We start from the raw sequence: 12001 nt of genomic DNA on the forward strand, positions 1-12001 counted from the left end.
ATCTTGAAAAAAAAAAAGAAAAAAAAAAGTATATTGTATTAACTAAATTACGAATACAAATACACATGCTCCACCAAACCATATCTCTGTCACTGTTGGCTTAGCAGCCAATATATAAGTTATCACTCTTTGCGTCTTGTTTAACAAATTTGCAGTACATCATTTGATGAAATTTGTGATGTTATTTGTAATAAAAAAAAGTGAATCAAGCTTGTCATGGACTCTTCCTAACATGTTAATTGCTTTACATCATAAACCACCGCCTCCTTCCCCGCCAACCACCACCTCCCTCCCTATTCACCAAATGTCATAAACCAACATCATATTTGAACCATTTTGGTAATTTATACATAATTATTCAATGGAAAATAGCACCCCAACATTGCCTTTTCAAATCAATATAAAAGAATCCAACATTTTTTGGTGCTACAAGGTTTATACTCAAGAAAAATAAAAATAAAAACAAAACAAAACAAAACAATATAAATAAGATGACAATAAAGAGAGAAGCCACACCATGTGTGTGTGGTTTGGCTACTACCATACACACACACTACAAGAATTCACACATTTGCCGACCACTTTTGCCGACCAAAAAAAATTTGGTCGCCAAAAAATGACATTTGCCGACCAAATATTAATTAGTCGCGAATGATCATTACTTTTGGCGACCAAATATTATTGGTCGCAGAAAGCTATATTTTGGCGACAAAAAAATGAGTTGGTCGCAGAAAGTGGTATGCTTTTGCCGACCAACTACAAATTTGGTCGCCGAAGGTCACATATTTTTTGGCGACCAAAAATTTGGTCGCCAAAACCTTATTTTCAGCAACAAAAAAAAATTAGTCGCCAAATTTGTATTTTTAGCGACTAATATTTTAGTCGCCGTTGATTGAGATTTGGCGACTAAAAAAGTTTGTCGGCGAAGGTACTTTTTCTGCGACTAATTTGGTCTTTTGGTCGCCAAAAGTTTGGGAGGGAAATTTGAACAGTCCGGAGGGGGGAAATGAAATTTTTTGGCGACCAAAAAAATTTGGTCGCTAATCAAAAAACGACGTCGTTTTGTACCTGGAAAACAGAAAAAAAAAATTAAAAAAAAGGCAAATCCAGTGAGTAGCCTTTGTGTATGTGAGGCCGATTTGAACCCTTCTTCCTTTGTGGAATCTATGGAAGGGTTGACGAGTCATATTATCGCGATGAATGAAAGAGAGAAAGGGGTTGCATCGTTGGGGTTAGCTTCGGTGGAGGTTGCACAGGGGGATCCGTTTCGGCGAGTTACTCAGTCGAAGCCCTTTGAGGAGTGAAGAGAGGAGCTTAATCGTATGAAGGCTTCCATGTTTGGTGTGGATCGGGAGTTTCTGATCCCGTGTGATCTTATCCAAGAGAAAACTTCAACCCTAACAGCTTCTACCCTAAATCTTCTCTGGTATACTCTAACAGCTTGTACCCTAACAGCTTAATCGTATGGAGTTGGTGGTGGTATGGCTGATTCGAAGGTTTATACACCTATTGGAGGTCGATCTGGGTCAGGTAGTCGCGGAGGAAGGGGAGGCAGAGGCCAAAATCCTGTGGCCCTGAGTCCTGAGTTAAGAGAGAGAGAGAGAGAGAGTTACAGAGAAGATGGGAGGAGAAGGGAGAGAAGGGGATTGAGAGTGCGGTGGATGCAGGTACCGCAACTATGCCTTCAGGTCCTTCTGCAACAGATGTAAGCAGGCCCCCTTCTCGTCGACACCAAAACCCCCGCCGATTCTAAATGGCTCCCCCGTATCGGCGATTGGATCTGCACTGGTATACTCTCCTCCTCCTTTCTTATCACTTTGATTATGTGTATATATATGTATGTATATATGTTTGTATGTTTATATCCTCGTAGTGGTGACTGGAATTGGTTATGGGGATCTAGTGACTAGGGTTGAAAATTTCGAGTCTTTTTGGGTATACAAATTTAAACTGACCGCATTGCCAATTGGGTTTTTCGGGTCTGCAAGTTTGTTTGCTAGTGTTTGTTTGGGGTTATAGGACTACATAATTGATACCCGACAATGGCCAAAAACTAATAATATGCTTGTGCGTTTGTCAAAAATTAAGTCTTATCCCTATTCCCGGGTGTTTGGCTTTAAACACTGTTGGATTAGCTAATTTGGTTGCGGGTAATTCTTAACCCCTTTTTGACATTCTCTCTCTCTCTCTCTCTCTCTCTCTCTCTCTGTTGATTACATGGTCACTGTTATATTATATCAAAATTATACACTGGTGCCTGGGTATGGTGAGCACGTTTTCATTCACTTCAATGGACAAGTGCAACTAAAGTACTAGTTCAAAAGAGTATGATACATTGACAAGTGCGGAATATATGTAAATGGATGGAATTAGTAGATGCCATGATTAGATGGGGAATTGCTTTTATTTGTTTATGAGAAACTAAATGGGTGGTGAAAAAATTTAGGAAAAATGAAAAAATATTGGAAAAGAGAATTGCGGAAATGGAGTGTAGACAATTGTAGATAAAAAGTAAAAAATCTAAAAGAAGAAATGTTTGGTTAAAAAGAAAAGGAGAGAATATGAGTGAAATTAGTGTTAGGAGAAGAGACACTAAATATAATTAATGCCTATGCAGTTATGTTCCCCAAATAGGATTAGATGAATCTATGGAACGATAATTTTGGGAGGATTTGAATTGATTAGTACATACGATACCTAGCAAAGAGGGATTTTTTTTATAGCCCTTGATCTTAATTGCCACATAGGGAGAGGTAATAGGGGATGTGAGGCAGTGCATGTGGGTTATGGATTTGAAGAGAGCAATGATGAATCTATTGCTTTTAGGATTTGCAATGATATACTTCTTTCTTTACAAACATATACTTTTAAGAAGAGGGATAAACATTTAATAATTAATTGCATTTGAAAGTGGAGTGAAAATTAGTCAAATAGATTTCTTTTCTTACTAGGATACTTGATAAAAGAACATTTAATTTAAGAATTGTAAAAGTAATGGAAGGAGAGTCTCGTTACACAACATAAGTTAATGGTATTAGATGTATGTATGTATGTATTAGGAGATGGAAGTGAAACTGTAACATAAGTAGTCACCTGTGAATTTGATCGTAGAATTTTAAAAGTAAAACTTTGGCTCTCTTTAAGAATAGAATGTTAAGTCAGGAAAATGGACTTCAATCTAGGAAACTAATTCTTTGTGGTGTGAGATGGCTACACTCATATTAATAACATTAGAGGATCGATACAGTCTCAATATACTTTGAGATGTAGAAATGGTTCAATTGCCAGGTGTCCTGTTGGAAAACACAGTAAGAATCTTCATATACATCTTTATAGTGGTCTACATTTTTTTTATACAAATAATTAATGGAAAATGCTAACGACTGCCCATAGGGTTGTCATTAATGTTGGTAGATGTGTAAAAAGTGTATTGAAATTGGTAAAAGAGTATAGAAATATGTAAAAGTGTTTAGAAATGTGTAAAAATTATCTTGAAAATCAAACTTTTGTCTTTTTGCTTCACTAACAGTCTATCAACACAAATTATTCTCTTAGAAATTGATTTATTAATCGTCCACCACAATACCAAATTTAAAACTTATGAATTATTGAAGTTTATGAACTTATTAGGTAATTATTAAAGGGTTGACCGTGCTTTTTAAATATATAATTTGTCTTCATGCTGGACTCAATTTCTTTTGGTTGATTGTTCCTTTTAATAGTCTACCACTCAAATGTACTCATATTCTGTAGACCAAAGGCTAAATCTCCACCTCAAGATGCTTTACTAAAACTGGAAACAGAGCAAACTTTCACTGAACTGTCTCAAGAGAGCTCCATGTTTGTTTTTAAGCTGGGTTTAGTTAAGCTCCAATGCTGCCTCTTGATGAATGGGACCTCTAGTGATGTTTAGAATATCTCATGTCATTTCTTTATGTCAGTAGCTTTAGGGGAATTGAGTTCTATCCTTTTTTGTATTTTTCTTTCATGATCTTGTCAATTGACCTTGCTTCAGGTTTTTGTCATTTTTGTAAAGCTATGGTTATAATGTTTGCATCATATTTGTTTTAGTATGATCTACCGTTGTTGATTGTGTTATCCTTTGCACTTGTACTAATGTCAGATGGTTTCTCATAATGCTAATTGCCTGTATGTGGTTGAAGCATCTATGGCACATAGATCATCAGATGAATCCTTAGTCTATGCTATATGATTTTTTTTCACTAGCACTTTATTTACCTTCAATGGCATCTGTTACAGCTGAAAATATTTGCAGGATTGCCCTTTCCTCCCCTTTACTTCTACAATGGTGGACTTAGAGAGTTCTTTGCTACAATAAAGCAACAAGTTTTTATTGCGAGGTAGGTTGTTTTTAATTTTAATTGTTCTTTTCAACTTGAAATCCTTTGATTGTGAGTAATGAGCATAGTTGGAGATAGAATAAATTTGTTTTTTGGACTAGAATATATTTTTTTTATTATTGCAATATGAATGTCGAATTCCCTAGTTTGTTTTTCTGACAATCTATTTTAATTTAATATGATTGATTTTTGTTCATTTGAACCACATAAAATTGTTATTAAGGCAACAAACATAAAATTGCCCATTCAATACAAAGTTGTGCTTGAAAATTGGATCACGTAGTATTAGATTCGGGTTCAGATTACACAGTCCTATAAGATCCAACTGGTTATAGAAGAGTCATGTAACACAGATAATCATTGCAAACAACTGGTTATATGGACTTTCCAGAAGATTGTGTTTGTTGAAAAGTCATGTAAACTGTCATCCAACTGGTTATAGAAGAGTCATCCAACTGGTTATAGAAGAGTCATGTAACACAGATAACCATTCCACAGTCCTATTTAGATCCAACTGGTATTGTTTGATGTTCTTCTGTTTGAGAATATTTATTCTGAAGTTATTGAAAATGCCATGTGTTTTGAGCTAGATGCTGCAGATATATGTTTGTTGAAAACTGTTAATGTCGCAAACATACATAAAGTAATGCAAAACCAGCACATTCCTCTAAGTATGGATATATCGAGGGTGATAGTAAACACTCCGATAAAAGTACTTTCTTGCTGCATCCACAATACTAACATGACTAGAGCTAACATATTGTTTCATCTTACTGAAGTGAGCCCCTTTAATTATTTAGTCTTTGGAAACTTGTTTTCAGATATGATGAATAAATATTTGCTTCGCAAGGGCAATGTGATTAAAAGAACATCTAACAATACTCGTTCAGATGATGACTTTATGATGCTTCTGCCTACTGCCTGGTTGTACTTACAGTCATCTTCCATGAAATATGGGGAGCAGTTTCAGATATGTGTTGGAAATAATCTTCTTTCTATAGCAAGATTCTCTTGAGCTGTTTCTCAGACTGGAAGAGCTATGTTTCTGGGGACATATTTAAGCTAGAATGTACTGAGTTCTTGTCTCCATCTATGGAGGAACTTCTTAATCTTGTCTTTGACAGTCTCTTGGGAAAGGTAATTCTTATGCTTCGGTACTACTTTTCCTTGAACAGAGATGCTGTGAAATTGAAAGAGCAGTTGAAGTTATTTGATTCTATTTGTCCACATTCTGGTGCACTTGACACTATCCTAGATTGTGATGTTAGTGAGATTGATGCTTATTCACTTAACCAGTCTTTAAACCTTGTAAATAGAGTTGTTGCAAAGATATACTTTTGTAGGATGCTTTTATTTCAAAAGGATAATCAGATTCAGTCTCTGCCGGGGGAAGATGGGAATATGAAGGAGATTCATTCAGAAGTGAGATCTAATAAAGAGGACTCGTCAGATTTCGGTTTATGAACATATTGGTGTGGACTTGGCACATATTGGTGTGGACTTGGCAGTTGATTGTCAAGAAATGCCCCTCAAAGTCTGAGGACTCTGGAAAAGTCATTGGCACAAACTATTTCTTGTTCATGTTTTTGGAGGCCTTCATTCTAAGAAATATTCTGGAGTTAACTAGAGAGATGCATAATTGTCTTATCAAATTGAATTCTCTTCCATTCATTGAACAATTGGTGAGATTGTCTCTTCTTCATAGGTTTGAGGACCCTGCAACACTGAAGATGCTACGAAGTGTTCTTACTTTGCTATCTGATGGGAACTCAAACAGTTTAGTGCTTCAGCTGCTGCTTGCTCACTCTCAGTTTGCACCTACCATACATTATGTTTCCAAATCATCTGGTGGTTCTCATTTTGGTGTGATCGTTAAGCCTATGTCCAGCATTCTGAGATTACTTGTTGTTCCATCTACTTATCAAAGTGCACTTAATATGGAAATGAGTCCACAAAATACATCTGAACTGAACATGAAACGGTTGGAAGTTGTTAAGTTACTTAGGGCACTGTTTCATTTCACGTCTCAGCAGTGTGGTTTTGATTTCAAAAAATACATCAGTGTGAATTCTAGAGAATTGGTTTTCTTGCTTCTGTCTTCTTATGGTGCAACACTCAGTGAAGTTGACTTGGAAATATATGATCTCATGTTTGAAATTGAGTCTGCTAATGAATCAAATTCTGGAAGCATTGCTGAGATGGATTACCTTTGGAGAACTACTGCTATAAAAGTAAGAAAAGAACGAGAACAGGAGCAGGATCTGTCATCTGTTAATATGAATGATGTTGAAGCAGTTGAAGAACGCCGAAGAAGTCAATTTAGGGAAAACCTCCCTGTTGACCCCAAAGTGTGTGCAACTACTATGCTACATTTTTCTTATGATAGAACTGTGAGTGAGGGAACTTTATTCTTGTCCAAGTATCGGCATGATAATTCTGAGGTATTTGTCTGACTACAGTGAAGCTGAACTCCTCTTATGGCATATTCACCCAAAAACTCCTCTTATGGCATGCTGCAGTTTTCAACTATTTGTTTATATAATTTGTTATTGTCATTATTATTGTTGTTATTATTGTTATTATGAACTTGTCCATGGCCCAGTTGCAATTCTGATTAATTTGTTGATTTTATTCTACGCAGACACCTTATGCAAATGTTGAGAAAATACTAATATATGATCCTGTTTTCATATTGCGCTTCTCAATTCATAGTCTGTCAATGGGTTACATTGAGCCTATGGAGTTTGCTAGTTTAGGGTTGCTCGCAATTGCATTCGTTAGCATATCTTCACCACATGATGAGATGAGGAAATTGGGTTATGAGGCTCTTGAAAGATTCAAGACTGCATTAGAGGTACTTCTGTCTTTCATCAAAATTGATGTTTATGGAATATGCCGTGAGTACTGCAAAATTTTTCATAAATTTGGGTTGTTATTTGTTCTTCCTATTGTGTGTGTAATGTTAACAATTCAAGCTGGAATGAGGCTGCATTAACGTTCAGTGTGCGATTGTGGAAGCACTTGCTTTTAGGAGGGTCAAAGTTTTGGAGTTTGTAGGAAACATCTGACTACACCCCAAAACTCAACTCTATGTTGGTGATCTGTTTTCTCTAGTTTGCTCTACGCAAAAGCATGCTTACATATACATATAAGTAGATCAATCAATAGGGCCAGCTAAGCTTGAGGCCTGCCTGTTCAACCCATACAATTCCAGGCCAATATTAAATTGGGAACGGTCTGAGTTTGGACAAAGTTAGGCCCAAAAGTGAATTCAGCTGAGTTTGGGCAATAAATAGCTCAGCCTGTCCAAGGCCTGGCCCATTTTATATAAATGTACAAGTGATAATTTGAAGTTCTAATTTATTTATTTTTTTTATATTAGCCTAAAAAATAAAGAATTGTATATATCTTTTTTTTTTTTTGGCCAATACATAATTACATAGATACATATGTGTTACTTAGAGAATTTGTATAGGAAAATATTCTATGTACATAAAATGGAAGAGAGAGAGAGAGAGTACATAAAATGGGAAGTATTCTACAAAACTATGTATGAGAATTTAATTATTGTTAAGTCAAAATCATAGATAAAAAGGCATTTTTGCCCATCCCTTCTCCCACCACCCTGTCCCCTTCTTTCTGCTAGCTTTAACACCTTGGCTTTCATCACATGCAAGCACACAAAATTTGTCCAGAGAGTTGGAAATCCACACACACACACATATATATAAGTGCCATATTGGAGGAGAATAATATGAACCAGAGTGAGTGCAAAAAAGTTTAGTGCATATATTTAGTGTGCCGATCCCTTCTCGGCACGAATCAACCACCTGACATGAATCATTAAAATACACATCGCCACGTTGGTTGTGAAAAATGAATTAGAGAATGTGGCAATGGTGATGGGTATTTTAAGGGGAAGGGGTGGGGGTGGGGGTGGGGGACTAAGGTGGGTTTGGGAGGGCAGTAAGGGTGGATTCAAGTGGATCGGGCGTGGCGACAGGAAGGGATATACATGCACAAATATGGCTTCTTCTTTCCCCCCCCCCCTGTTTTTGTTCGATCAGTAAATAAGTTCCTATACATACCTTTTAAAACAAAAGTTTCCATTTAATGACTTAACGTTAATGTATTTGTCATTTACATTTCCAGCTGCTGTCATCCAGTATTTTGTAGTGTTGGAGGAACCTTTTTTTTAATTTATTTTATTTTAAATTTCAGCTTAATTGTTGTAAACATATGTGGTCTGCCTTTCTTTCTTTCCCACATTGAGAGAGAGAGAGATGAATAATTTTCTTTTATACGTCAAATTATCTGTGAAGGTCTTTAATATTCCTCTGTTTTGTTATTAATTTTCCTTTAGTATCTGTAAGTTCTTTGTTCATAACGATTTCTAACTATTTATTACAGAGGTGTCAAAAGAGGGAGGGTTTAGTGCGACTTCGGCTTTTGTTGACGTATTTGCAAAATGGTATAGAAGATCCTTGGCAGGAGATTCCTTCTATCATTGCTATGTTTGTTGCAGAGGCTTCTTTCATATTACTGGACTCTTCACATGATCATTATTTAACCATAAGTAACTTTTTGTTGCGCTATCTGAGGGTGAATGTGAAGGTATTTGCTTTCTGACTGCAAGGAATCAGTTTATGCTATTGTCATTTAGCTTAGCAGTTGGCCTTATAAGGTTTATGTGCAATTCATTCATTTCTATTATTCATTGACAAGAGTCATATTCAATTAACTAAGAAATAGCTATATAATTCGTGTCCTTTCTGCGTGTAACATCGATCAATTCTGAATTCTTATAGTATTTTCCGACTTTGGTTGCAGTGTATACCATTATTTGAAACTTTTTTTTTGAGCAGCACTGTGAAGTTTAAGACACTCAGACTCTGGATACTTCGTCTCTTGTATGCTGGGCTAAATTCAGATGATGATGCTCAAATATATATCAGGAACAAATATATATCAGCATTGTGAATTCTTATAGTTTTATTTGTTGATAGCTGCGCATGGATAACAAATAGTTATGTTTTAAATTGTTATGCTAGACGGATGTGACTTGTGAATGAAAACTTAGAATAGTTGTATTGTGTCGAATGTTAATGAATTATGTATTGTGTCGAATGTTAATGATTCAGTTAATTTGAATGATGCTTTAAAATTATAAGTTTATTATGGATTGAATGAATTATTAGGAATTACAGGTGTATTGTTTTCCTGCTTTGGCGACAAATTCATTAGTCGCGGCATCCAAAATAATTTTTTTTTGCAAAAAATGACAATTGCCGACCAAGAGTTTTGGTCGCAAAAAAAACATCTATTGCCGACCAAAACAACTCTTGGTCGTGGAAACTCACTTTTGCCGACCAAAACTTTTGGTCGCGAAAAGTAACAAATGGCGACCAAACTTTTTGGTCGCAAAATGTGTCAATTGGAGACCAAACTTTTTGGTCGCGAAATGTGTCAATTGGCGACTAAGATATTTGGCCGGGAAAATATCACTTTTCGCGACCAAAGTGTTTTCGCGACAAAATGAATTAGTCGCGGAAATTAAATATTTAGCGACCAAAAATTTAGTCAGCAAATCTAACTTTTGCCGACCAACCAAAATTTTGGTCGCAAATTACTTTTGCCGACCCTCAATTGGCGACCAAAGTAGCGACCAAAAAAATTGGTCGCGGATAACTTTTGCCTACCAAAAATAGACTTTTAACGACCAATTTTTTTGTTGCCAAAAGTGTTAATTCTTGTAGTGACATGGCACAAAAAGCCCCAAGGCTACATCTCTCATTTTATTGATTTTCACTCTTCAATATTTATTTTTACAATAAAACCCCCTATATAAAAAGTATATTGTATTTGGTAATAGAGACGATTGGGTTTTTATCTAATATCTAACATATCCTTACTAAACAAAATAGCTTTGCACTGCTAGTGCACAAGTCTATGAGGCTTGAGTTTTGTTAAGCGCACAAAATTAGTGCACGGAAAAATATGCAGAATAGAAAGTGATCAATTCTATACATTTTTATGAGCAGTAATTTTGTGCACATAGGTGAGGCTCTTCGGAATTTTTTGGGTGGATACCAATTGAGAAACAATGTGCATGGTTGGCCTAGATTGTGGATTGACATGCAAAAATGCAATTGCCAATTTTACACTACGCATCACTACCTCCTCAACTTCAAGGAAGGGAGGTAAAAGGCGTTGGTCCAATACATCCTTTAGTTGTATGTTCTCAATAGTTGGGGTCAACAAGGAGGTGATGAAGTCTCCCAGATGCTTTCCTTTGATCACTTCCAGTGCCAACACACCAAAGCTATAAACATCACACTTTTCAGTTACCTTCATTGTGTATGCAAGCTCTGCAAAAAAAGAGAGACATGATCATGCACTTGTTTTGTTACACTTCAGATTCTATGTCAATTTAGTAGAGAATAAAACTATGTTTACCTGGTGCAACATATCCGTATGTGCTTGCAATCTAGTTAGAGGAATCTAGCTTCAAAAGCTTGGCAGTGCCAAAGTCCAAAATATGACCCCCATACTCTTCATCAATCAAAACATTGTTGCTGGAAATGTCTAGGTGAACAATGGACGGTGTGCAATCATGGTGCATGTATGACAAAGCGCTTGCCACACCCTTAATAATATTCACCCTCTTTGGACAATCCAATTCTTTAGCTTCTTCATCTTTGTTGAAAATTACAACCAAACTATCTCTTTCGATGTACTCATAAACTAGAAAAGAGTATCGAGCATACGAACAAAACCCAAAAAGATTCACTATGTTTCGATGCTTAATTTCTGTCAATGCCCTTACCCCGTTTAAGAAATCTTTCCTATCGGCCCTCTCAGATAACGGATGAAGTTTCTTCACAGTTACTATATTAGCTGATGGTAACTTCGCTTTGGAGACAGTTCCGTATCGTCATTTTCCAATGCAATATGTGGCATCGAAAAGCTCGGTAGCTTTTACATTGTCATTGTACATCGCTCTTCCATCGAGTATTAGTATTGATAACAGATCTTCAATTGAGGTTTGGGTGTCACCCTTTTTAACTCGTGACTTTCTCTTTCTTGAATTGAAAATGATGAGAAGTCTGATGAATGCACCTAAAAGTAAGAGTGCTTCACCAAGAGAGAGCACGATTATAAGAACAAGTGTCCCATTTTCTAGAGTGTGTTTGTGCATTGTAGAAAGAATTTCGCAGGGCTGCAAGCCTTTGACATTTCCACACAGACCCTTGTTCCCTTGCAGTGCTTCCATTGATGCATTTATGAAGGCGTTGCTCAGGGGAATATGACTTTGCAACTGATTGTATGATATATCAATATACGCCAAGCCACGCATATCTTCAAAACTCTTTGGAATGAAACTAGAGAGTTTATTGTGGGAGAGGTTCAACTACTCCAAGCTCTACCAATTTGTGATTTCCAATGGTATTTCCCCTATGAGAATGTTATTACTCAGATCCATCTCGGTTAGTTGAAATAACTTACCAATCTTTAATGGAATTTTCTGGTTGAACATGTTGTTGCTCAGGTTCAAGTAAAACAAATTTCAATAGTTCTCCAAAATACCTAGTATTGGCCCACTAAATTTGTTTGTGGATAGAACAAGTTTCGACAACTTA

General features: G+C 36.3%; 1 protein-coding gene across 2 annotated transcripts; it reads left to right on the forward strand.

Moving 5' to 3' along the window:
- The first annotated feature begins 1158 nt into the window (after nucleotides 1–1158).
- LOC114287659 (uncharacterized) lies at nucleotides 1159–9624 on the forward strand. Of its 2 annotated transcripts, none has more exons than XR_014364836.1 (6): nucleotides 1159–1788; nucleotides 4277–4361; nucleotides 5183–6802; nucleotides 7003–7215; nucleotides 8772–9045; nucleotides 9192–9327. XR_014364836.1 is itself a non-coding variant. In XM_028231090.2 (6 exons), exons 3-6 carry the CDS (start codon nucleotides 5822–5824, stop codon nucleotides 9339–9341), a joined length of 1548 nt encoding a protein of 515 aa, XP_028086891.2. In that variant the 5' UTR covers nucleotides 1159–1788; nucleotides 4277–4361; nucleotides 5183–5821; the 3' UTR covers nucleotides 9342–9624. The 2 variants fall into 2 exon arrangements, 1 of the variants encoding a protein (XP_028086891.2); XM_028231090.2 differs by having other exon boundaries at nucleotides 8772–8975; nucleotides 9192–9624.
- Nucleotides 9625–12001: the final 2377 nt, after the last annotated feature.

This window comes from Camellia sinensis, chromosome 3, assembly GCF_055761805.1.
Source record: "Camellia sinensis isolate YWXY chromosome 3, ASM5576180v1, whole genome shotgun sequence".
NCBI lineage: Eukaryota > Viridiplantae > Streptophyta > Magnoliopsida > Ericales > Theaceae > Camellia > Camellia sinensis.